The 23399-nt window shown below is 40.5% G+C and overlaps 1 protein-coding gene across 12 annotated transcripts in view; it reads left to right on the top strand.

The window, feature by feature from the left end:
• Positions 1 to 7029, top strand: part of ANK2 (ankyrin 2) — a 404131-nt gene extending 397102 nt beyond the window's left edge. For 10 of the 12 annotated variants that reach the window (XM_089525937.1, XM_089525940.1, XM_089525943.1 and 7 more), the window contains one exon: positions 3889 to 3998. In XM_089525937.1, the coding sequence (XP_089382063.1) occupies positions 3889 to 3903 (15 nt within the window). In that variant the 3' untranslated portion in view covers positions 3904 to 3998. Of the gene's footprint in view, positions 1 to 3888 lie in introns of all 12 variants that reach the window. The other 2 variants (XM_089525944.1, XM_089525945.1) reach the window with 2 other exon arrangements.
• The last annotated feature ends 16370 nt before the right edge of the window (positions 7030 to 23399 follow it).

Genomic DNA, 23399 nt, shown 5'->3' with positions numbered 1-23399 from the left:
AATGAATTATGATCCACTATTTCCCAAACAAGTTTGTTCTGCTTTCAGATCAGGTTTTTCTTAATGTTTAGTTTGAATTTCTTTTCACAAAACCCATGGTTTCAGAATTTAACCACTGGAGAAAAGGTTAAATTCACTCATTATCACTCTGATAGCTTCCAGATATTTAAAAATGGCTATCATATTTACTTCTTATTTTTCTCTCCAGCAGGCTAAGCATATTAAACTCCTTTAGCCTTTACATTTTGGACTTGATCTCCAAATTCCTTAAGAATTAAACCAGACTAAATGCCATGAGAGTCAATGTATAGTGGTTTGAGTGTCAGATTAAACCATGGTTTGAATCCATGCTCAGCCATAGAAACCTGCTGGGTATCCTGGGCAAGTGACACTCTCTCAGCCTAAGAGAAAGGCAGTAGCAAACTTCTTCAGAAGAAACTTTGTTAAGAAAACCCCATGATAGATTTACCTTGGGGTTGCCATTAAGTCAGAATCAACTTGAAAGCTAATAACAGTAACACACATCTTTCAACGTAATCCTTGAAAACTTTAAAGTGAAAAAATTATTCACTTGATTCAGTGGCTTGTAGTTTTGCTGATCACTGTTATGGATAGGAAATGTATCCTAATATTTAGCCTAAGTCTGAATTTGTACCTGTGATGTAATTGTAGCTCTTCATTGTACATAATGGGGAAAATATTTCATACCTGGTTTTAAACACTTGAAATATCGTAACATCTACCTTTTTTGTCCTCTAAATATGATTTATGTTGGTTGTATTGTGTGCCTTCAATTCATTATGACCATATGGGGAACCTATCACAAGGTTATCTTGGCAAAATTTGTTCAGAGGGCATTTGCCTTTGCCTTCCTCTGAGGCTGAGAGAGTGTGACTTACCCAGGGTTATCCAGTAGGTTTCCATGACTAAGCAGGGATTTCAACCCTGATCTCCTGTCATTGTCCGGTGCTCAAACCACTAGACTATGCTGGCTGTGTTAAATTCATTGGGGCACATGCCAGTTCTTAAAATGTCTAAATGAAATGTTAACTACTGATATCCTGCATTTCCTACTTAGTTAAAATGTGTAACTAAGGGCCAGTACAGACAGGCCAAAATAAAGTTGCTTTGGGTCACTTTGGGGGTATGCTGTTTAAATGACACATGGATCTTAAGAGGCCAGAAGCTGTGCCAAAGCTGTGCTCCATTCCTTAGGACTGGTGCATGGCTTTGACCTGGCTTCTGGCCTCTTAGGACTCATGCATCATTTAAACAGCATATTTCCAAAGTGACCCGAAGCAGCTTTATTTTGGCCTGTCTGTAAAGGCTCTAAGTAATATTTCCTTGCCAGATCTTCACCCTCCACCCCAACCTACCTTAACAGCCAGCAGTCACACCAAGCAACGGAGGTCTGTTGAGCTGGTGAGTGGGATGCAGGACAATGACATTTCCAGTAAGCAAGGTTGCAACAATGATTGTCAAAACATATATTTGAAACTCTCCCTGTTATTATTTGGTTTTGAATCACATTTTCCATGATCTGGATAATAACAGTGTGCTAGCTGTGACTGTATTTCTGACCTTTCTCAAAAATTTAATAAAAATATATTTAAAATAATAATAATAATAATAACAGGAAGAAACAGAAACCATAGTATTTTTTTCTGGAAGATTATGGCCTAAATCTAATCTGGTTCTGGCACTCCCTTACCTCCCACCTCCCCTCCCTCTTGCAGATCTCAGATTCCTACAATGAGAAATAAATTACCTCCTCCAAATTGGATTCTGTTATTTCCACCAGGAGAAGTCCACAGTTGAATCCTTTCTTAGTGTTTCTGAAAAATACAAAGCCCAAGGACTGCTGCTATGTCACCCTTGTGTACCGTGATGCTGTTTTGGTTGGTTAAACAGATGCACTCAATGTCCAAACATAAGAAAGAGAAGGAGCAGTGAACCTTTTAATAATATATCAACAGAAAGAACAAAGACTATTTTCATGTTGATGGTTTACTTAGGCCTTGATACAATAAGGAGCAAGGATATATACATTCCTGAAATGAAACTGATGTTTCTTTCCAGGAAATAACATTTAAACAGACCCCATGTTTAAGCAGTAAGAAAGGTCATATGTTACTGTACTATCTTAAAAGATGGCACGTTTTTCATAGATCTGTGATCCCAAAATTGAAACCATTTACTGTATAACATCTACTCGACAAGCTCGTTTTTCAATATCTTATTTTCAGTGACATTGTGCTATTTATGAAAGCAGATTTTAAATGATAGTGTAAAGCAATTACAAAACATTTACTGTCTTTCAAAAGTGCATTCATCCAATCAAAATTGATCAATATAGAGTGATTCTTGAGCCATTTTTGTACCATATTTATAGGCATGTTCCAAACATGCCAAGATTGCATATTAGTGAATATAGATATTTTTGTTTCAAATCCTTGTGTTACTAATCTGCATGGGATTGCTGCATACCTGTTCATGAAGAAGCAGAGTAAGCATGCTACTCAGGACACCCCAATTAATTTGCCATTTTCACTTTTTTTTTGCACAGTATAACCTTTTCTTAGACATCCATTGTCACAAATGATATATTTGTCATTTCCTCTCCCTTTAAGTCTTTTTGTTTTAAAGCAGATTGTGTGCTATTGGCAAGGATGTATTTTTTTATATATTGAGCAATACATGTTCATTGATGATGTTATATGAACCAATAATAACAAAATAAGCAACCATTTTTTGATACAACAGTAGAAGATTATATAACATTTAAAGGTGATGGAATAGTAATATTTGTCAAGTATTTATCATTATACTTGGTGTAGTATCATATAGATACTTTGCATTGATTTCACATATTCTTGTAATGTCTGTGCATGTAAGCATGTATTTTTCGAAGAAATTTGAAAATATAACACCAGAATCCTGTTGGAGGTCTTACTTCTTCATAAGTTGATTAGCATCTGGGGGAATTAGAATTAGACAGTTCCATAATGTTTATATCCATTAAGGGGCTGTTGTTATGTTACTTTGCAGGGGAGCAAGTGCCTGATGCATATAGGAACTGATACATATCAGAATTGCTGAACATCAGTCCTGTTGTGCATTGAAAGCATCTAGGTAGTGCTGATATGGATCAGTACAGTCCAATACCCATTGGGACACTCTTGCTGGTGCCTTCTTAGGCATCTTCACAACTGAATAAAAGGGTTTCTTAGCACCTCTGCTACATAGCTAAGTACAGTCCTTCCCAATTATGGGCTTACCATCAACTGATTGGCGCATCTGCAGATGGCCCCGCTCCATTCCCCCCCAATGGCAGCACGTGCATGTGCCTGCGCCAGTGTGGTCATGTGCATGTCACACCACCATTGGGAAGAATTGAACTTAAGGTCCCATATTTTTTGCCCTCTGTGTGGGGGTATGTGTCTGAAACTGAACTCCCACAGATACGAAGGGCAAAATGTATATGTTAAGTAATATAAACAATTATAGGGGGTTCCAGCTGTAAGTATTTTAGAATGCAAAATCTGAATCCTTTGCATACTGGAAAATTCTGAAATATTTCTAACCTTTCTAAGCTCTTATTTATAATGACAATAGCATGTCATGTTGAACCAAAAACAACATAGGAACATAAAAACTGCCTTTTATAACAAAGACTCTTGCAGCATCTCAAGGACTGATGAATTTATTGTGATTATACTCCCCATTTGATTATATTGTGATTATACTCCCCATTTATGTGGACCCATTTAGTTGATCACATTCTGTCCACATGCCAGTATTTTAAACTACTAATAGAGAAAGAAAATACACTTTCTTTCTTAGGAAATGATGCATTAATTCAAATGTTATCTTCTCATTTCCCTGTAGGACAACAATGAATAAAGCCAGTACACAGAAGAGGACTGTGGTTAAGGACCAGTATGGAAACCGTATTCATGTGGAAGTGTTGGAGGACACACCAGAAGCACTACCCCGTGATGACCTTCAGCATGACCTTCAGCAACTACTAAAACATTTCTGCAAAGATGAGTGGAAGAAAGAGGCCAAATGAGATGCTGCTAAATCTCACCCACAGACCAACACACATATCCACTTAATATACAGCATTCACATTCTTCTTTTGCCATGGATGTTATAATTTAACATAATCACTGGAGGACACTGATATTTCTGTTTTGGCCATAGAGTGTAGGTCTTCCCCTCCCCATTTTTTCCTTCTTTTTTAAATATCCATAAGCTAATTTGTGACCAAAGATAGCATCCTTCATTAGGGATGGTTCGTCCACTAAAAGTCCTTGACTTTGTGCTGTACTGGAAATGTGTAGTATTTGCCATTTTTGTTGTTCCTTTGCTTTCACATCATCTACATAAAAACAGTTTCTTCCACAGGCCTCTTCATGTGGCAATGTACACAATGTACTTTTAAGAGGGGAATATTAACATTAATCTGTAAATAGCTAAAGTGCTTGGACTCACAAGACTGAAAGAAAAAAAAACACTGCCTATTGTGACTACTTTTAGAATGGAGGACTACAAGATCAATTGAAACTGTTGAAGAGCAATTCATATAATATTGCTAACACAATCCATTGATTCTAAGACTTGGATCTACTGAGAAGGAAGCGTGCCAAGCCTCCTGTGTTCATAGGACTTCCAGCTTAATGATCCACCTGACCTTGAAGATTTCAGGAGTCAGGATGAAACCTCAAACTCTGTTTCCCTTTAAACACAGCTGATTGCAGCCATCACTGCTTTTCTGACTCCTGGGAAGGCACCTAAAGATTTCGTGAAGAAAAATAAATTCCCAGCTCAATATAGCTTGCTAGCAGCTATATTTGTGGCACATTTGCATACTGTATTCACCCCTTTTAGATCGGGACTTGAGGCAGGGTGCATTAAACTGCTCTGACTACTGTAGTTTCCTGTTTTCATCACTGCTTTAGCAAACCACATTGTCTTACTGGTGGTTCTTTCTGCTGGCCACTGCACTGTAGATAACTTGACAGGGCACAAAAAAGAAACCCTTTCCCACTCTTCAAGAAAGGTTAATCTAAAGTTATCACATTTTATCAGGACTGTCTGTTAACCTGGTATATGCATGTGGCATAGGAAAATGAAAACCCTCTTGTGATCATGGTCAACAGCTTCTCATCTCTCTCAGCACTGAGCGAGCAGATTTTTATCTTCCATTTCAGTTTTTTAATTTGAGGTTTTGCTTAGATAAGGATACAAATCTATCAGGCATTTGATTTTTTGTTGATCTTTTATTTATATTCATTCACCACCTTTCATGAACCATACTGTAAATGTCTGCACTTTGTTTTTCCAAGAAGGGCATCTGCAGCTCTGGAAATAGTCTGTGGTCTGTAACTAATTCTAATAGTGGTCTGAAGCTCTGTAGCATTTTAACATATATATGTAATTATATATATTATATATACATATAAAATGATATACATTTTGAATCAGTTATTTGATAAAGACAAAGTATATTCAACAATGATGGGACACGTCCTCCAGGGTTGATATTTTTCAGAACCTAGCTAGGCTTTTCTTTCTTGTATAAAAAAAAATATGACTCACTCAGTGCTCAGAATTCCGAAAATAAATGTTACAAATGGCACCTCCTCATTACGATACCCATGCTGAGAGAAAGGAAACATTTTATTAAGGAGATTTTGGTTTCCTGCTTAAGAAGCTACCCGAAGTGCTATGCCAAATATTTTAAAATAAATAAATAAATAGGTTGGCAAGCAGGATATAAATATTTCTTGTGACGGAAAATGAAAAAGAGACCCACTTCAGGATACACAATAGCTCATTTCTCATTGTCAAGAACATCACTGGTTGACCTTCAAGATTGGGGCTCTACAAGAAATGCATTTCTGTTGTGTTATTTGCGGTGCAGATGATGTTCTGTGTAACAGCATAATGGCTATCCTCCTTTTTTGGTTTTGATTTTTGCTGTGTTATCAGAGAACTTGAATACTGTGAGAAGGTGATTTTAAGTTGATGAATTGGCATCTTGTTCCCATGGTGATAACACTAACTGAATATATCTATGAGGGCATGTATTAGTTAAAAGATTTAAACAAACAAACAAACAACACTAACAATACATAGCTGCAATGTGTACAATGGATGATTTAATTAAATAAAAATGTACAAGTGTTAAATGTAGCAGTAACTGTATGCTTTCTTTCTTGGTACCAGCTTAGCAAGGGGGAATTAGTTGGGCACTTTAATAGCTAAAATTTCAATCCTGACAATGTGTAGGTCGAACCCAACCAAGTTTCCTCCAAATTTTTAGGACTACAGCTCCCATCACCCAAGCTGACATGGCCCCAGGATTTGAAGAAATCATGGGAACTGAAGTCCAAAACATCTAGAGGGCTTCATGGTGGTGAAGGTTACTCCATGTTGTTATTATTAATTCTGTTTAACAAAAAATTGAATAGTTAAATGACACTTATTTTCTGTTTTCAGTTTATGATGGCATTAAGTGCTAACTTTTTGAAAGCAAATGCAGTGGACTATACATGGACATGGCAGATGCAGTCCAGGATTTGTTTGGTTGTGATTCAACTGTTTATACATTTGTTTACTTGTAATGGAAACAGCAACTTGGCTGCAACCTGAGGAACTTTTCCAAGAGAGAATCCTAACATGCATTAGACTGTTGTCTGTTTCCATATTTTCTTTTGTTTTGCTTTGTTTTTTGAGGGTTGAATCAGGTCTCCTGACTGCATAAGTAACCAGCTGAAAATAGAACCGTGCATGCTTCCCTGTAAGAAGCTACTTATGTGGAAACCTCCCACAAGGTGTGGTATTTTTTCAGTTACGTATATCAGCACAGTCTCTTACTTGGGAGATAGGCAGAAAGTGTGGCAAAGATTAACCAATCTTACCAGAACCAAAATGGCAAGATCACCTGTTTCTGTTTCACCAACATCAGGCAAGAAGTGTAAACTTGCTTTTGCACCACATACAATAAAAATGGAACAATAGAGTTGTTGGGTTTTTTTTTAACATGCTCTGCATTTTTCATAGTTCTCATGCTTTTCTTCTGAACCATAATGGGATATAAAGGCCTGAATAATATTGGCCAATCCCAGCTAAAGTTAACCCAATGAATTGTTGAATCCCAAGTTAACATAGGTAAATAATGCTGCCCATCTTACCGGGCCAGCGTTGTTGCTAGGGCAGAAGGTGCCCTAGTCTCCACAATTGTGAAGGCCTGTCTTGCCCCAGCAGCCTTTGGGCCAGCGAGAAGGCCCACCATTGGTTGCTGGGGTGGAAAGGGTGGCTCTTTTGCACCAGGTGCTGGGACTACAAGTCCCAGCTTGCATTGCAAAAGGGAAGAGGCCATGATTGGCTGGCTCGGACCCCTGAATGCAGCCTATTGGTGATAGGGGCCAGGGAGGTGATGTCTCCCCTCTTTCCAGGCCCCCTATTGGTGGGCAGGCCAATTTAAGGCTGCATCGCGCACCATCAGGCACCATTTTGGCTCTGCTCTCCCTCCCTTCCTCCCTTGGCTAGGATGTTTTTGTCACAACTTTGTTTTAGGGTGGCAGTATAGGTCCTGGATCTGGTGGTCGTGGTTTTCAGGGCTCCACAGCACTGGATCAGGAGCACTGAGGGCAGGTGGTGTGTCCATTGCGGGGGCCACATCGAGTGAACATCTCCCGGTGACTAGGGGCTTATTGGAATAGGTTGCATATATGCAAGAGGGTGTTTTTGTTGCCCCTACGTAATCCTGATGCTTGGTCGTGACCAAGTAAGCTTACAACAATCAACCAGGGTGTTGATTGTTGTTTCCAGATCCAGACCTTATGCTCCTTCTGTTAGCAAACTATGGAGTAATAAGCAGGAGCTATGCAGGTTTATGTCACAAATCCGTGTTTCATCATATCTTACTGCCAGTAGGTAGTTGTGTTAGGTAGTTGTGTTATCCTTCAGAGCCTCTCACTTACCAGTACCACATAATTCCTTTACCCTGTGCACTGCCAAGCTTTTAGGGTGGATTTTATAGGCATTTGTAGTCATAGCAAAGGTGCCACGATCATAAACGTGAATATGAAACAGTTTAGCTTATAATATCTTGACTGCCTAATAGGATGCCAGTCATGAACTTTATTATTATTATTATTATTATTATTATTATTATTATTATTGCACTGTAGATTTGCACAGTGCTGTACATAAAACAATAAATATAAAAGAGTAAACCTGTGTATGGCATACAATCTAAGAAATAGTAGGATAATACATATAAAATACATAGCAATACAGGAAATGATTCAATAAAAGAGGCAACAAAAGAACATCAAATAGCAAGTGACAATCATGCAATGCCTGGGAACGCTTCTCTGAACAGGATGGTTTTCAACTCTGTTTTGAAGCTGGTTAGAGAAGTGATGGCTCTTGCTCGCGGGGGAAGGTTCCAGGAGTGAGGGGCAGCAAGTGAAAAGGGGTGAATCTGAGATGGGGCAGAGGAAATCCTGGGCTGGGACAGCCGACCTTGACTACCAGAATGGAGGGCTCGAGTGGGAATGTGAGTAGAAAGAAGGTCTGATAAGTAAGGAGGGGCCAGCCCATGGCGGGCTTTAAACGTCGACAGCAGGAGCTTATACTGAATGCGGAAAGGGAGGGGGAGCCAGTGAAGAGCTGCCAACACAGGAGAGATATGGTCAGAGCGGTGGGCGGAAGTGATAATGCGTGCAGCTGAATGCTGGACAGAAATTAAAGGACGGAGGTGGGAAAGAGGAAGCCCAGCCAGGAGGATGTTACAGAAATCAATTTGTGAGATCACTAAGGCATGGACCATAATCATGGCAGTAGAGGTGGAGAGATATGGTTGGATTTTGGCAATATTGTATAAAAAGAATCTACCAGCCTTGGCTGTGGTCTAGATCTGAGGGATACACGACAGAAGAATCAAAGATAAAACCAAGACTGCGGGCTTGCTGGACTGGTTGAATAGAAATGTTGTCCACAGAGACAGAAAAGGAGTGTTGAAGGGTGGACTTACGAGGAAAGACAAGAAGCTCCGTCTTGGACATGTTGAGCTTCAAACACCAATGGTGCATCCACTGCGAGACAGCTGTGAGACAAGACAAAACTTGCTGTTCAAGTCTTGGAGAACGGTCAGGGGTGGAAAGATACAACTGGGTGTCATCAGATGGTAGGAAAAACCAAAAGAGCTAATGAGTTACCTAAGGACAGTGTCTAGAGAGAAAACAGAAGAGGACCCAGAACGGAGCCCTGGGGAACTCCAACAGATAAGGGAACAGAGGATGAAGTCTGACCAACTGCGACCGCCTGCAATACTTTTCCTATCTAGCTTCTTTTCCATGAAATCAAGTATGTCACATGAAAACGCCTTACTTTTACAATACAGTCCACCCTTCATTCTCACGGACTTGGGATCCACATCCCTTGACTATCTGGGAAGTAAATGGATGGCGCTAAAATGGGGCACACACCCATGGAGTGCACCTCCATTCATGTCGATAGGGCTTGAATATACACAATTTTACCTTTTTTGCGGGATGAGGGTACGGAATGGATCCTTGCGAAAATGGAGGGAAGACTGTATAGTCAAAATCTGTAACATTTCTTCAACAGAAGCACACATAAAGTAAAAAAGGGCTACTATTCGGCCCTAAATTCTGTTGTTAGTCCTAACTAGCTTGATCTTCTAGACCAAAGGGGAATTCTAAGTCAATATATGAGAATTAACTATAATGAGGAAATCAATAAATGGTTGTAAACTTCCAAAAAATATATATGAGAATTCCATTAATTCAATGCAACTGCTGTAGCAGCAAAAAGGCCAAACAGTTTTAAAAGATTTGATCAATAAACAAACTCAAACTCAAATGTTGTTTGTTTAAACAACTTTCAACTATTCTTTGCTGCCAACTGTCTCCAAGTCAACCTTGATTCCTGGTGACCCTGTGAATGAGACTCCAACATACCCCATCCTTAACAACTCTGCTCAGGTCTTGCAGATTCAGGGCTGTGGCCCCCTTATTAAGTCTATCCATCTGGTTTGTGGGCTTCTTCTCTTCCTACTACCTTCCATCTTTCTAATCCCATTGTGGGAGAAAGGCAGGATATAAATCCTTGAAATAAATACAAAATAAATAAGCATTATTGTCTTTTCTAGTGAGTAATGCCTTCTCATAATGTGACCAAAGCACAAGAGCCTCAATTTAATCCTCATGGCACAGAGAGAATTCAGGTTTGATTTGTGCTACGATTCATTTGTCTTTTTAGCTGTCCACAGTATCCTCAGAACTCGCATCCAGCACCACGGATCAAATGATTTTCTTTCTGTCAGTTTTTGTCACCATTCAGTTTGCAAACCCATAGATAGTGATGCAAAATGCGATGGTATGGACAATCCTAACTTTATATTGGCTAAATGGATTTTCCCACTAAATCCATATGTTAAAATGGCTTCTATCCATGGGAGTTTTCCAAATGTGTTCAGGCTAAAGTAGTTACAGAGCCATTTTAGACCTTTTCATTCAATGCACAATGGTCTAACTTATTTCTGACTGAACATATCCAGGGGTAGCCATGTTGGCCATATAGCAAAGTACAGTGTCAATTTTTTAAATGCTATTGTACTTATTTCTGAGTGCTTGGGGATTTTGGGCTTACACTGGAATTGTGGGGTTTATATGTTACTCATATTCTGATCTTCAGCGTTAGCCCTATGCATGTTCAGGTGAATGGTTGAACGGAGCTTGTGTCACAGTAAAAATATCTTTAATACATTGTATACAGCTAAAGCTTTGTTTTCTTATTCAAAGCAAAGGGGCCCAAGACAGATTGGAGCCCCGACATGAATGACAGGGAGTCTCCAGGATTTAATCCTTTACTTTAATCTCAATTGGGATAGAGAGGGGTGTCTGTGATTTGCATAGATAAAGTACTAAAGCCCCAGTTTGCTTCACAGAAGCTTTTGGAGTGGATTCAATGAGAACATAGCCCTGGATCCTGACTGGGACAACAGTGGGGCAAAGAGTTAAAGCCCTTCTGTGATTCTAGAATCCTGATTTGGATTACATCTCATGCACTTACATATGTGTAAGAAAAATAATAGAAGTAGTTACCTGCTGTGTGTTAAAGGTAGTAAGTAGGGAATCTCTCCTTGTCAATAATGAAGAATTTACCTTCATTATCTGGACTGACTAGTCCAGTGGCTCCATATAAAGCAGTTGCATATTTTCATAAGGCACTTCCTGCTGCCAAATAAATATTTGGATCATACCTGATTTATATGCAAATAAGTGTCATCTTTTCTTTTCTCTCTCTCTTGCTCTTGCTATCATTTGAAATTTATGAGACTAAGTCATTGAGCATGTTATACTTAATTATATATTCATTATTAGTTAACAAAATATATGAATAATATTTATTCAAAGTGACAATAAATTCATTTTAAACAGGTTGATTATTGGTCTTAGAAAACCAGGAAGGAAGGCCATAAAATAGCTGGTATAGGCTATTGTTCAAAATGGTTCACTGTAGTGTTGTAATTCTGAGTTTAAAATCTACACTAAGCTAAGCCATATATCACCCCCAGACCTACCAGAGGAGGAAGGATCAGATGTGCATCTAGTGATGTTCTCATAGACACAAATGATTACAGCAGCTTTGACATCCACTAGTGTCATCCAGAGTTATCAGCACTGATGTACTGATTTCATTTCTGGCCATGGAAACATAGCCAAATGCTTGTTTGATCCTGCCCACTCCCCATGAGGCACAGCCTAGCCATGCAAGGAGCTTCAGAGGCTTCATGGTAAACCCATACAATAGTTGTTTGGTGTTATGTACTTTCAAGTCATTTCTGACTTATGATAACCCTAAGGCTAACCTATTGGGTGTTTGCTTGGTCTTTGGCTTTGCCTTCATCTTTGGCTGAGAGATAGACTGGCCTAAAATCACCCATAGCCGAGCAGAGATTTGAACCCTAGTCTTCAGAATCATAATCCAAGGCTTAAACCCCTACACCATGCTGGCTCTAGGGAATATGTAGGGACTGAAAGTCCATCAGCTATATCTTATCAGGCAGCAGCCATTGCTCATGACAGGGATCTGTTCCCCTGGAATGCATACAGCACCTAATGTCCAAGTGATTTCAAAGGTTTCATTCCATAGTTTACCTGGAAGGCAAGGGGATATCAGACAGCAGACACATTGTTCTATTCATGCATCCCTTGCCTTATGCCAGACAAGACATTTACAGCTGTAATTAATAAAATTGTGGCCTGACAATTCAGTCAGTCACTCTGTGTCAATTGTTCACCTTCCTGCACCCTTGCCTAGCTTAGGATGGGCTGACAATATTAAGAGTCTTTCTACCCTTGCCCCCTCCAGTACAGAGAATTGTTCTGTACAGACATTTGAAGATTTCAGCAAATATCAGTTTCCTTCATTTTCACCATGTAGCCACAGGATGGCAGCAAATAATAATTTCCCAGAAGCTATCAATAAAAAAAACAGGCTCTTTTTGGCCAAGTCTTGTGAAGCAGCAAAGGCTGAAACCTCTGCATAATGAAAAAATTCTCACATCACTATTTTATTTTCAAATATAATTGTCATGTTAAATTAAACATTCAGTCAAACTGACCCTATTTTCAACCTGAAGTATAATTTGCCTAGCAATCAAGTTCAGATGACCCAATACTCCGGTCAGTTTGTTCTCAACAGTAGCATAATTATCAGATCTCAGCTCATATAATCCAAAATTGCTACCAAAATTAACATCCCCAGCATCTACTTGACAGAGGAATGTGCAGCAGCAAAATAATGTATACCAGAATCTGGGGACTGGAACTCTTCATCCTAGCATATCAGTTGGTAATGACACTACACACACACACACACACACACACACACACACACACACAGAGCTTTTTGTGGAGGTTTTGGGCTATGTGGCTGTGTTCTGGAAGAGTTTATTCCTGACATTTCACCAGCACCTGTGGCTGGCATTTTCCGAGAATGCCAGCATTGTCTGATTGTACCCCTAAAGCATAACTTTATCAAGCTCTGCCTGTACCAATATTGTCAATGACTATATGATTCCCATCCCTGCCATAAATATTTAGAGCAAGGTAGGCAACCGTGGCATGTCGAGAGCTACACCACTCCAATTTCCCATCCAGCCAGAGGCCACACTAACTTGTTTTCCGAAATGAAGGTTTCTCAGAACAGCTACTTTTAAATGATCTGTGTATGGAAAAGAAAAGCCATTAAATGGAGAGCTATACTTCTGGAGGCCTCTAATATGGGATGTAAGTATTTGACTTTTTGTCTTTAATGCAAGGGTGAATTATTTCCACAGTGTTCTCCCTAGTAAGATAGGAAACCTGTATCCCTGTGCAGTTCTTGTCTGGTATTTGCACAGCCAAAAGTGTTTCAGGAAATTATTCTGCACAGAAATACATGGGCATTTTTGTGCATCTAAATTATGGGGGTTATTTTAGGATCTGTAAATACCAGGTGATGACTGCGCAAAGTTCTCACACTGAGTTATTCTTCTAACCAGATTTCCTGAGTGTCAGAAAACTTTTGTTTGTTTTTTAAAGCCAGGGAGTAAAGAACAGAGAATATTCTTTACATCCCTATTCTGGAGGACTGATTCTCAATTTTTTGTCATTATTTTAGTGATGGGGTGGAGGGCTTGAGGAAATTCAAGAGGTACAATAACAAAGACTCCAACACCTTAGATGTGCTTCCCTGTATGTGGCTTGTCATTTGCACAATTCTGATCCCTGCCTTATGGGAAGTGCTATGTCCCAGGTGTTCTACTACATTTGTCCAAATGAACTTCCTGTCTCAAATAAACCTTTGCAGGTTTGTATTGTGTGTTTGAGCATTGGCCTATGACTCTGGAGACCAGGGTTTGAATCCCCATTTAGCCATGGAAACCCACTGGGCGACCTTGGACAAAACCCACTCTCTCAGGCCTGGAGAATGGCAATGACAATCCCATCTGAAGAAACTTGCCAAGAACAATCCATGAAAGGGTTACCTTGAGGCACCAGACATTGGAAATAACTCGAAGGCATACATTGTTTTGCAATGTTGGCTGGCACCCTCTTAGTGAGTTATGATGTAAATAAGTTAGACCTATGACCTTGCAACTGGTTCCAGATCACATTTACAATTGTGGCAACATTGACAAGATCATAAATGTCACAGAAGCCCACCTTAAAATCCAGCCTACTGCACTGAGGGATGGAGTTCTGTGGTGCTGGTGTGTAGGGTGCTGCAGGATGACATGTCCAGCCCATTCCCACTAGTGCCCAGCTATGCACTGAGGAGATGTGACAAGATCCTACAGTGGTCCTTGCTTCTACTCAGTACCTGGTCAGTCACTGGTGGGAGGGGGCTGGCCACACCTTCCTTCAGCACCATAATACTGTACTCCATCCTTTAGTGCAGCTGCCCATCTTTAAAAGTAGGTGGAGAGGGACAAATTGGGAGACAACTGTAGTGACAGCATTGTGGCTACATGACTGATGCAGGATCTCAGCTGTTATTTCATTGCATCAATCATAGATTAAAAGTCATCAACCCTAGTCATTACATATGTGTGACAACAACACAAACCCTAGTCTTTATTGCTCTGATATATTTAGAACTGTGCAATCATGGGTATTGTCCATGAAACAGAAAGCCACACTTTCCCCCAGTGCTCTTTCCGGTTTTTGTAGCTGAGATTCTTCTTCAAAATGTTACAGCTTCGTGCTTTTGACATTAATAAACCATTAAAAAAAACCCCACCAAAAAAAACCCGCCACTTGTCTTTTAAAATTAAGGATATCTAAAATTTACCACAGTAATTAAAAGCCATGCTTTGGCAGCGTGTTAGAAATGTCAGTTTCCTGCCAGAGACCCATAAATTATATTTGACTCAATGGTGATGTTGCTGACACCATAGAATTAATGAGACCATCGGCACACCTGAAAATCATACTGCTGCCTTGATATTATCAGTCTAAGATGATATTCTGGTAGAAAGGAGTAGTGAGGTGCCTGTTCTTGATCAGAAGCATGAGGAAATCAGATCTTGGTCGGACACCACTTATGTATGTTCCATTGCTTTATTGGGTCTACTGATGTTGGGACTAACAACTAGGTTTAGCTCTTAATGCCAATAAGTACTAACATGGACTGTTGCCACACTGCAGAAATAAAGCAGGACACCACTTTAACTTCTATGCTATGGAACTCTGGGATTTGTAGTTTAGTGGTACACCAGAGCTCTCTGAAAGGGAAGGCCAAGTATTTCACAAAACTACAAATCACAGAATTCTAGAGCATTGAGCCATGGCAGTAAAAGTGGTATCAAACTGCTTTATTTCTGCATTTTGGCAACAGGCATGATTTCATGGTCAACTGAAAAATCAAAAAGCATGAAGGAGTACTGGCTTTAGCAGTCTTCCCTCACATCAAGAAATGGAGATACTAAGGCTAGACTAAATTTCAGGAAGGAACGGCAGATTCTGAGTGAGATTATGTCAGGGATTAAAGTAATCATGTTCTGAGCATATGCTACTTACTGGGTACCAATTTTTGTCATTCATGTCTGCTGAGTGGCAACCATTCAGGCAGAAAAATGAAGCAACACCTTGAAATACATCTCACCACTCATAACGAACTCAGTAAGAATTTCTGTGGAAGGTACTCGGCTCCTAATGAAAATGCAAATCATGAACCTGTCACTTGCAGACTTCATCAGCATTGCCGGGAGAGAGCAGAAAGCGAAACGTGAGGAACAAACAGGATTGGCAGCTACAATTACAAATGGTATTTATATAGAAGAAAGATGTTAGCAACAGCACACTTGTCACAAAAAGCAATTGGCTTCAAAACATTGCAAATAAATCAGCTCCCTTTAAATAAACAGCTGGTGGACTCCGCACTTGACAGTTTGCAGAAATGAAACCCATCATTCCCACAAAGCTTCACTGATGCCAAAAGGAGCTATTGCATTCAGAGGCAGAGTGGGCTTCACAAGATCAACAACTGTCTATAGGGTCCAATTTGTTATGTGCAAAAAAGGTTGCATACTAACACTTCTGTTTCAACATATTTACCTACTATATCACAAAGACTATGGAGATTATTGCATGCCTTTTTCTGCCCAATCCAGGCACGGGCTGGGCATGGGTTTAAACAGGTAAAAACAGATTTTATCACACTCTTCCTTGCCCAACTCATGTGCATCACAAACCTTATTCAGACTCCTGGCATACCATGAGGAAGTATTGTTCATTTGAATATGCCAGGAGTCCAGATTGGGTATGTGATGTGGCTGAAGTGTGCAATAAAATCTGTTTTCACCTGTTTAAGCCTGTGCCCAGCCTGTGCCCAGATTAGGCAAAAAAAAAAAAAAAAGGTGTGCAATAATCTCCTAAAACACAAAGAATGCCATTTGCATGAACTCCAAGACAAGGAATCCTGTTTTGGGAGACAGGTGGTACATAAATTTAATAAATAAATAAAGCTGACAAAATAATTTCTCAAATGATCATCAAAACCTTTCAGGCAAGGAGTGAGGGAGCCTGATCTTTTGCATCACACATAAAGGTTTGTACAAATTCTCCCATTTTACTGTGATTGTGTCATCTGTTTGGGGTGCAGAATGGAGCCCAGATTATATTTATTTGTATCTGGGTTATATTTGTGTATATCCTGAGCAGCAGTTCATGGCAGTTGGCAAAAATTAAAACACATACAAGTGAAGGTAAATGTGGTTAAAAAAAACACACACAAAAATTATTATTAAAAATGTAATTAGACTATAGACTTTTTTAAAGTAAATACTATATATCCTTAGGTATAAATCTAGAAATTTTAGTTAAAAAATTGACTAGAATAATAATATTAATAATAATATTTATTTATATCCCGCCCTTCTCCCAAGATTGGGGATCAGAGTGGCTTATAACATTAAAAAACAATATAATTAAAAATATACAAAAATAATACATTAAAATAGAATTAAATTACTACAATAATTCAAACAAATTGCATGTTAAAATATCAAATACATTAAAAAGATAAAAATGTTTAAAATATATAAGAACAATATAGCACCCCAGGCCATTCTTTAAAAGCTTTCTGTTTTGATAGCCTGTCTGAAGAGGAAGGCTTTCACCTGCCGACGGAAAGCCATTAAGGAAGGGGCCATTCTGGTCTCCTTGGGCAAGAAGTTCCAACGTCTAGGGGCAGCCATGGAAAAGGCCCTGTCTCATGTCCCCACCCACTATGCTTGTGATGGGTTGACTTATCCACGTGTCTTCTCTGAGTAGAGTGGCAAAAGTTAAGAGCTTAATCCATCCTAGAAGCAACCAAAAGAAACATAAACGCCCTCTACATTTTACACCATGCTTCCACTTCTGGTCTTTATGAATGCTTCAGTGGGAAAATGGCAGTGGTAGCACCTCTTTAGGGCTTCCCCTCAAAGAAATGCTGAGAGGACCCAGAAGTAGAAGGATCTGAATAAGACATTTATGTATAAAGACAGTATCTTTGACTTATCCACAAGTCATATCAAAATCCATAATTTTGGCCCCAAAACTTTTCTTCAACTTATACATGAGGTCACTTTATAGTTGAGTATAAATGGAAAATGAAGGCGGGTTACACACCGCCATGAAAGTACGTGCTCCGCGCGTTTCTAGGGTTAGGGAGGTGCAGTGCTTCCGCACCTCCTTAACCCTAATATGCGCTCCGTGTGTAAAAAATGATGGCGGCTGTTCCAGACGGCCGCCACCATGAGGATGTCACGGCCGCGCCGCCTCTATACGGGGCGGCGCGGACGTGACGTCCTCGCTTCGCGCCAGGGCGCCTAGTGTGCCCTTAGCACGGACCAGGAAGGAGCTCCGTTTCGGAGTTCCTTCCTGGTTTGCGGCGCTGCTTTGCGTCGCTGGGCGCAGCCTTCAGACAGCTGCGCCCAGCAAAGCAAGGAAGAAAGGGGCCAAGTGGCCCCTTTCTCCCCCTCCCCGCCGCCGCGGGGTGTCCTTGGGGCTTGAAGCCCCAAGGACACGCCTTTTCAGGCTGCGGGGAAGCGGCATTTTGCCGCTTCCCCGCAGCCTGAAAAGCGGCGGATCGGGGCCTCAGCGGCTGCTGTTCTAACAGCCGAGGCCCCGATACAAATAGGCGGTCTGTAACCTGCCGAAAACATGTTCTGAAGGGCCTGAATTCCAGAAATTCCACAGAATTTCTAGTTCTGCCTAAAGTAGATCCATTAAATCAATGGGATTTACCTATGTGTTGACATACCATTCAACAGTTCATTGAACTGGTTTACTCCAATTGGTACAAACCAACAGGATTTAAGCCATGGTTCATATAAGATATCATTAGCGCAGTATAGATGGGCGGCCAAAAGTAGGGCTCAGGGGAGCGCAGCAACCGCATACTCCTGAGCCCTAGTATGTGCTGGCAGCACCATCTTTATGGAGTGCCGTCCACACGGGGCATACGTCAATGATGTTGTGCATGCACCACATCCAAATGGGGCAGCACATGCATGACATCACCGCAACACCCCAGGGTGCTAATGGCGCCTTGGCAGCGTCACTGGAAGGAGCTGCATTTAGCAGCTCCTTTTTGCAGTGGATCATTGCTGCGGCCATGCGGTTACCACAGCAACAATCCAGGGCAGAAAGGGGCGGAGTCTTTCCATCCCTTTCTGCCCATTGGTACTGGGCCATAGACACACAAAAACATGGGCAGAGTTGCATTGATTAAGTTCAGGTGTGGGCAAATTGCATCCACAGGCAACACGGGGCCCTTGAACCCACTTCTGTGGCCCCTGAAGTTTCTTCAGGGTCACTCTATTCTGCTTTGGTCAGGCCCCACCTGGAATACTGTGTCCAGTTCTGGGCACCACAATTCAAAATGAATGTTGAGAAACTGGAGCATGTCCAAAGGAGGGTGACTAAAATGGTGAAAGGTCTGGAAACCATGTCCTATGAGGAACGACTTAGGAGCTGGGGATGTTTAACCTGGAGAAGAGAAGGTTAAGAGGCGATATGATAGCCCTGTTTAAATATTTGAAGGGATGTCATATTGAGAAGGGAACAAGCTTGTTTTCTGCTGCTCCAGAGAACAGGACCCAGAACAATGGATGCAAGCTCCAGGAAAAGAGATTCCACCTCAACATTAGGAGGAACGTCCTGACAGTAAGGGCTGTTCGACAGTGAAACACACTCCTTCCTCAGAGAGTGGTGGAGTCTCCTTCCTTGGAGGTCTTTAAACAGTGTCTGGATGGCCATCTGTCAGAGATGCTTTGATTGAGAGTTCCTGCATGACAGGGGGTTGGACTGGATGGCCCTTGTGGTCTCTTCTAACTCTATGATTCTATTATTCAGTTCCCCACAAACCCTCCTCTTGCTGATTTTTTTTAAAAAATTGGTTAGATTGTCATACTATTTTGCCCTGATCCACAAAGAAAGTCCCTAGTGAATGAAGCCTCACATCTCATTTCTACCCCCCAATACCTCCTTTTCCCTCTGTAGTCATCTTGTCATCACTTTGACAATTGGAGGAGAAAAAGGAGGCATTTGAGCTTTCTGTAGGGGGTGGTGAGGCCCGCGTGAAAGCTTAGAAATAGTATGAGCCCCATGTATCTGCCTATTCTTGATATACTGTAGGTGTTTCTCTTGCAAGTCATGTAAATAGCATTACACAGCAAACAGTACAATAAAATGGGGGTGTGCATTTTCTATGTGATGACCTTTCCTTCACCTATGTTCAAGCTATCTCCTCATTTGCTTCATTACCCTTTGCTTAGATGTGCCCAAAGGAATTATGGTAGAGAGCACAAACTACTAGAGAACAAACTGGTAGTGAGCAAGTGTGGTGTAGTGGTTTGAGCACTGGGCTTCGGTTCTGGAAATCAAGGTTTGAATCCCAGCCCAGCCAAGGAAGCCCGCTAGGAGACCTTGGGCAAGTCTCACACTCTCAGCTTCAGAGGATGGCAATGGTAACCCCCTCTAAAGAAACTATGTGCCAAGAAAACCCTAGCAAGAAAGCCCTGTGATAGGTTCACCTCAGAATTGCCATAAGTCAGAAATGACTTGAAGGCACACAACAACAACAACAACAACAACAACAACAGAGAGCATTTGGTGGTTATGCTAGCTCACTGCAGTGGGCTAGTGCAGCAAGTTTAGGAATACAAAACAGGACTAACTACCCCAGGTAGCCATAGTATGGTAGAAAGGGAAAACTTCCTTTTAAGTAAATTCATCCAAGATAATACAGTCACTCTGATGTTTACAGATGCTCTTATTATTATTATTATTATTATTAAACTTTATTTCTAGAGCACTGTAATTATAAAATTAGTTTCCATGCAAAACAGCTCAGGAAGCCATCCTGAAAGCTCTGCATGTAGACTGTACCTCTCTAAAAGAGAAATAAGGAACAGAAAGTGTCTCAATGAAGGAATGATGAAAATAAAGCCCAAGAAAAGGTGTGTGAACCAAGAGCATTCTCCCATTTGCCCCCTCTAGGCCTTGCTCAGGTGATTTGCATTGGCACTTTAATTTCCAACAGTTGTGACATGCAATAGCTTTTCAGGTGAAGTGTCCCACAGTGATCAGCCATTCTACTTATCCTGTGGAAATTGGTGTATCCTAATAACATTATGAAGATATAGGCTCCCTGGCATAAAGGTAAAATGTGTCCAAAGCTTCATATGCCTATCACCTATTGTTAAATGCAGAAAAGTAGGGTTAAATAGATTTATGTAATTTTATTTTCTATAAGACAGTTGTACTGGATGACTTGGCACTGTTAAATGTGCACTAGCTCCCAAACTAATGCACCCAAAGCTGAAACACAGAATCAGGAATCCTGCATGGTGTTTTTCTTGATGTGATACATTATTTTAGACTATAAATCTTATTTATCTCTCACATCCAATCATCCATTTTTTTAAAAAAAAATCTAATTATTAGGGGAGGAGAGAGTATCTCAGGAGGCTGTTGTTTAGCTTTGAATTTTGCCCTTTAACCTAATTTGAATTCACAAGGTATTTTTTAAAAAGATATTTATTCATTCATTTAACAATGACAATCTAATTTTCAACCAAAATTGAGATAATATGCATTCAAAGAATATTTTCAAAAAGAAAAGAAAAAATAAAAAGAGAGGAAGAAGAAAAGGAAAAAACAAAGAAAATATAAAAAGAAAAACATATAAAGCATAAAAGGGCTCTGGCCTCCTCCCCATCCTAACAAAGTGATAATTGAAAAAGAAATATGTAATTCTATTGTTACAGAGCCAACTGAATAATCCTAAAATTACTAAAGATCATAATATAATTTATTACATCATTAGGTTTCTTATTGTTCAAAAAGTCCACTAAAGTTTCCAGTCTTTCAAAAAATCTACAGTTGGCTTATTCTTTAGAACCCTTGTTAGTTTGGCCATTTGGGTAAACTCAGCAATTTTAACAATCCTTTCTTCCATTGATGGTATTTCAGTCTGTTTCCATGTTTGAACAGCGTTCTTGCTCCTGTCACACTGTGCCAAAGAAGTACATTGTACCAAAAAAGATGCCAAAAATGTTGGGCCCAACTTATGTATTCACAGGTTCATCTTCTGAGTGTCTTGATCGTGTGTTCCTGGTTCACAGAATGGCTTTTAGATTCATGTGTCATAGATACACAAGCTATAAAATTACAGACATTGCTTGCTACAAATGGGATCTATCCCATTTCCCTCCATGAGCAATATTTACCAGTCTAATTGAGGTTGCTGATGAGTCTTGGAGTAGGCAGGTGCACTGGCTCTCAAAGCATTTCTCTTTTCTTTGACGCTTTCTCTCAGATTTCTCCACTTCAGATCAATGGCTCTCATTGTTGGCTTGCTTTTAGTGATATCTTTTGGCAGACATTATTTTCCTTGCTCTCCTCTCAACAGAGGGCAGCTGCCATCAAAACATACGTCTAAACAAATGAGTCTTCAATGCCAAGAGGTTCTTGCAAGCTGATTTATGGCCTCTTTTGTGTGGTTCTATGGCTTCCTGCAAGTGTCTTAATTTCCATGGGAGGCTTCTTTTAATGTCTGCAGGTCAGAGGAAGGGCAAAAAGTAGTTGCACATTTAGCAGACACACAAAAATTACGCCAAGGAAAGAGATTTTCCAATTCTTCTCTCTACAGTTGGCAAAGCACTTAACATACTATACGCACTCTAAAGCAATTTTCTATTCAGACATTGGCTGGTACCCTGTTGTGCTGTTTCAAATGTGTTACACATTCATAACTGTTCAGCATTCTTTATGACTGTGGCAGTAACACTACAATTGCAAATGCCATCCTTCCCCAATCTACCTTAACAGTTAGCAGTCGTACTGAGTGATGGAGGTCTTTTCTGGTGACTGGGGAGCAGCTGGAACATGTTGTCAGCCCCCTCCTGATAGTGACCGCAGTATGACAACCAGAAGCAGAACTTCTATCACAACTCCTCATCTCACTGCAGACCACTTGCGGGAGGGGGCTGGAAACATCCTAGTGCTGCACTCTGATCACTAGCAGAACAGATCTCCATTGTTCAGGGCCATAAACATGTTTAAGTTCCCTTGCATACACATATTCAGTTCATGGCTGTATGAGTATAGTTGTGTAGATGTAGCTGTTTCACACTCAGTTGTGTATTCTTGGATAGTTTATTATTTGTCAGGTCCTTCAATGTACCATTTCAGTTTCTAGGGTTGTGAAAACAACCATCTTGCATTCTGCATTTCACAATGGACTTTATCACATGAGGAAAATTGGAAGGTTAAAGTGGCCCCAATGCAGGGTCATCTGGAATATTAGGGATAACTTCACAGCTGCTTATCACATGACGCTGCATGCAATCGGAACAGAATCCAGGGAGAATGTGAGGTGAATCAAGAAATGAGCAAATTTGCAAAACTACCATATCTACATGTCCATTTGGCTTGTGAATTCATTCTCTTCATGTAATTCCAGCCATCTGAAAAGCAAACCTCCAGATGGCTCTTGTTTCTAGATTTTCCACCATCCCTTGCTGCAGGGAGAAAGCCTTTTCCTTAAAGGGATACACACACACTTTCCTTGCCTCTTCCAATGGAGCCTTTAATTAAGGGCACAGCTGGTGGGAGAAGGCAGAGAGTGGATGTTTGGCATTCCTCCTGGACAGGAGGGAGAAGTGGAGGGCATGTCCTGGAAAAAGAGGACATCTGGGAGTATCAGCCCTCTGTGGAATCAGACAGGCTTATGCACCCAGCCCCCTTCTTTCTTTCTCTTTCTTGTGGGAGTAGGTGTCTTTGTGGTTTTACGGAGTTTGCAAAGGGAAGCCTCAT

The sequence above is a fragment of the Sceloporus occidentalis genome, unplaced genomic scaffold (assembly GCF_023333645.1).
Source record: "Sceloporus occidentalis isolate IW3139 unplaced genomic scaffold, rSceOcc1.0.p SCAF_5, whole genome shotgun sequence".
NCBI classification, from domain to species: domain Eukaryota; kingdom Metazoa; phylum Chordata; class Lepidosauria; order Squamata; family Phrynosomatidae; genus Sceloporus; species Sceloporus occidentalis.
This window is presented reverse-complemented; position numbering and strand designations above follow the sequence as displayed.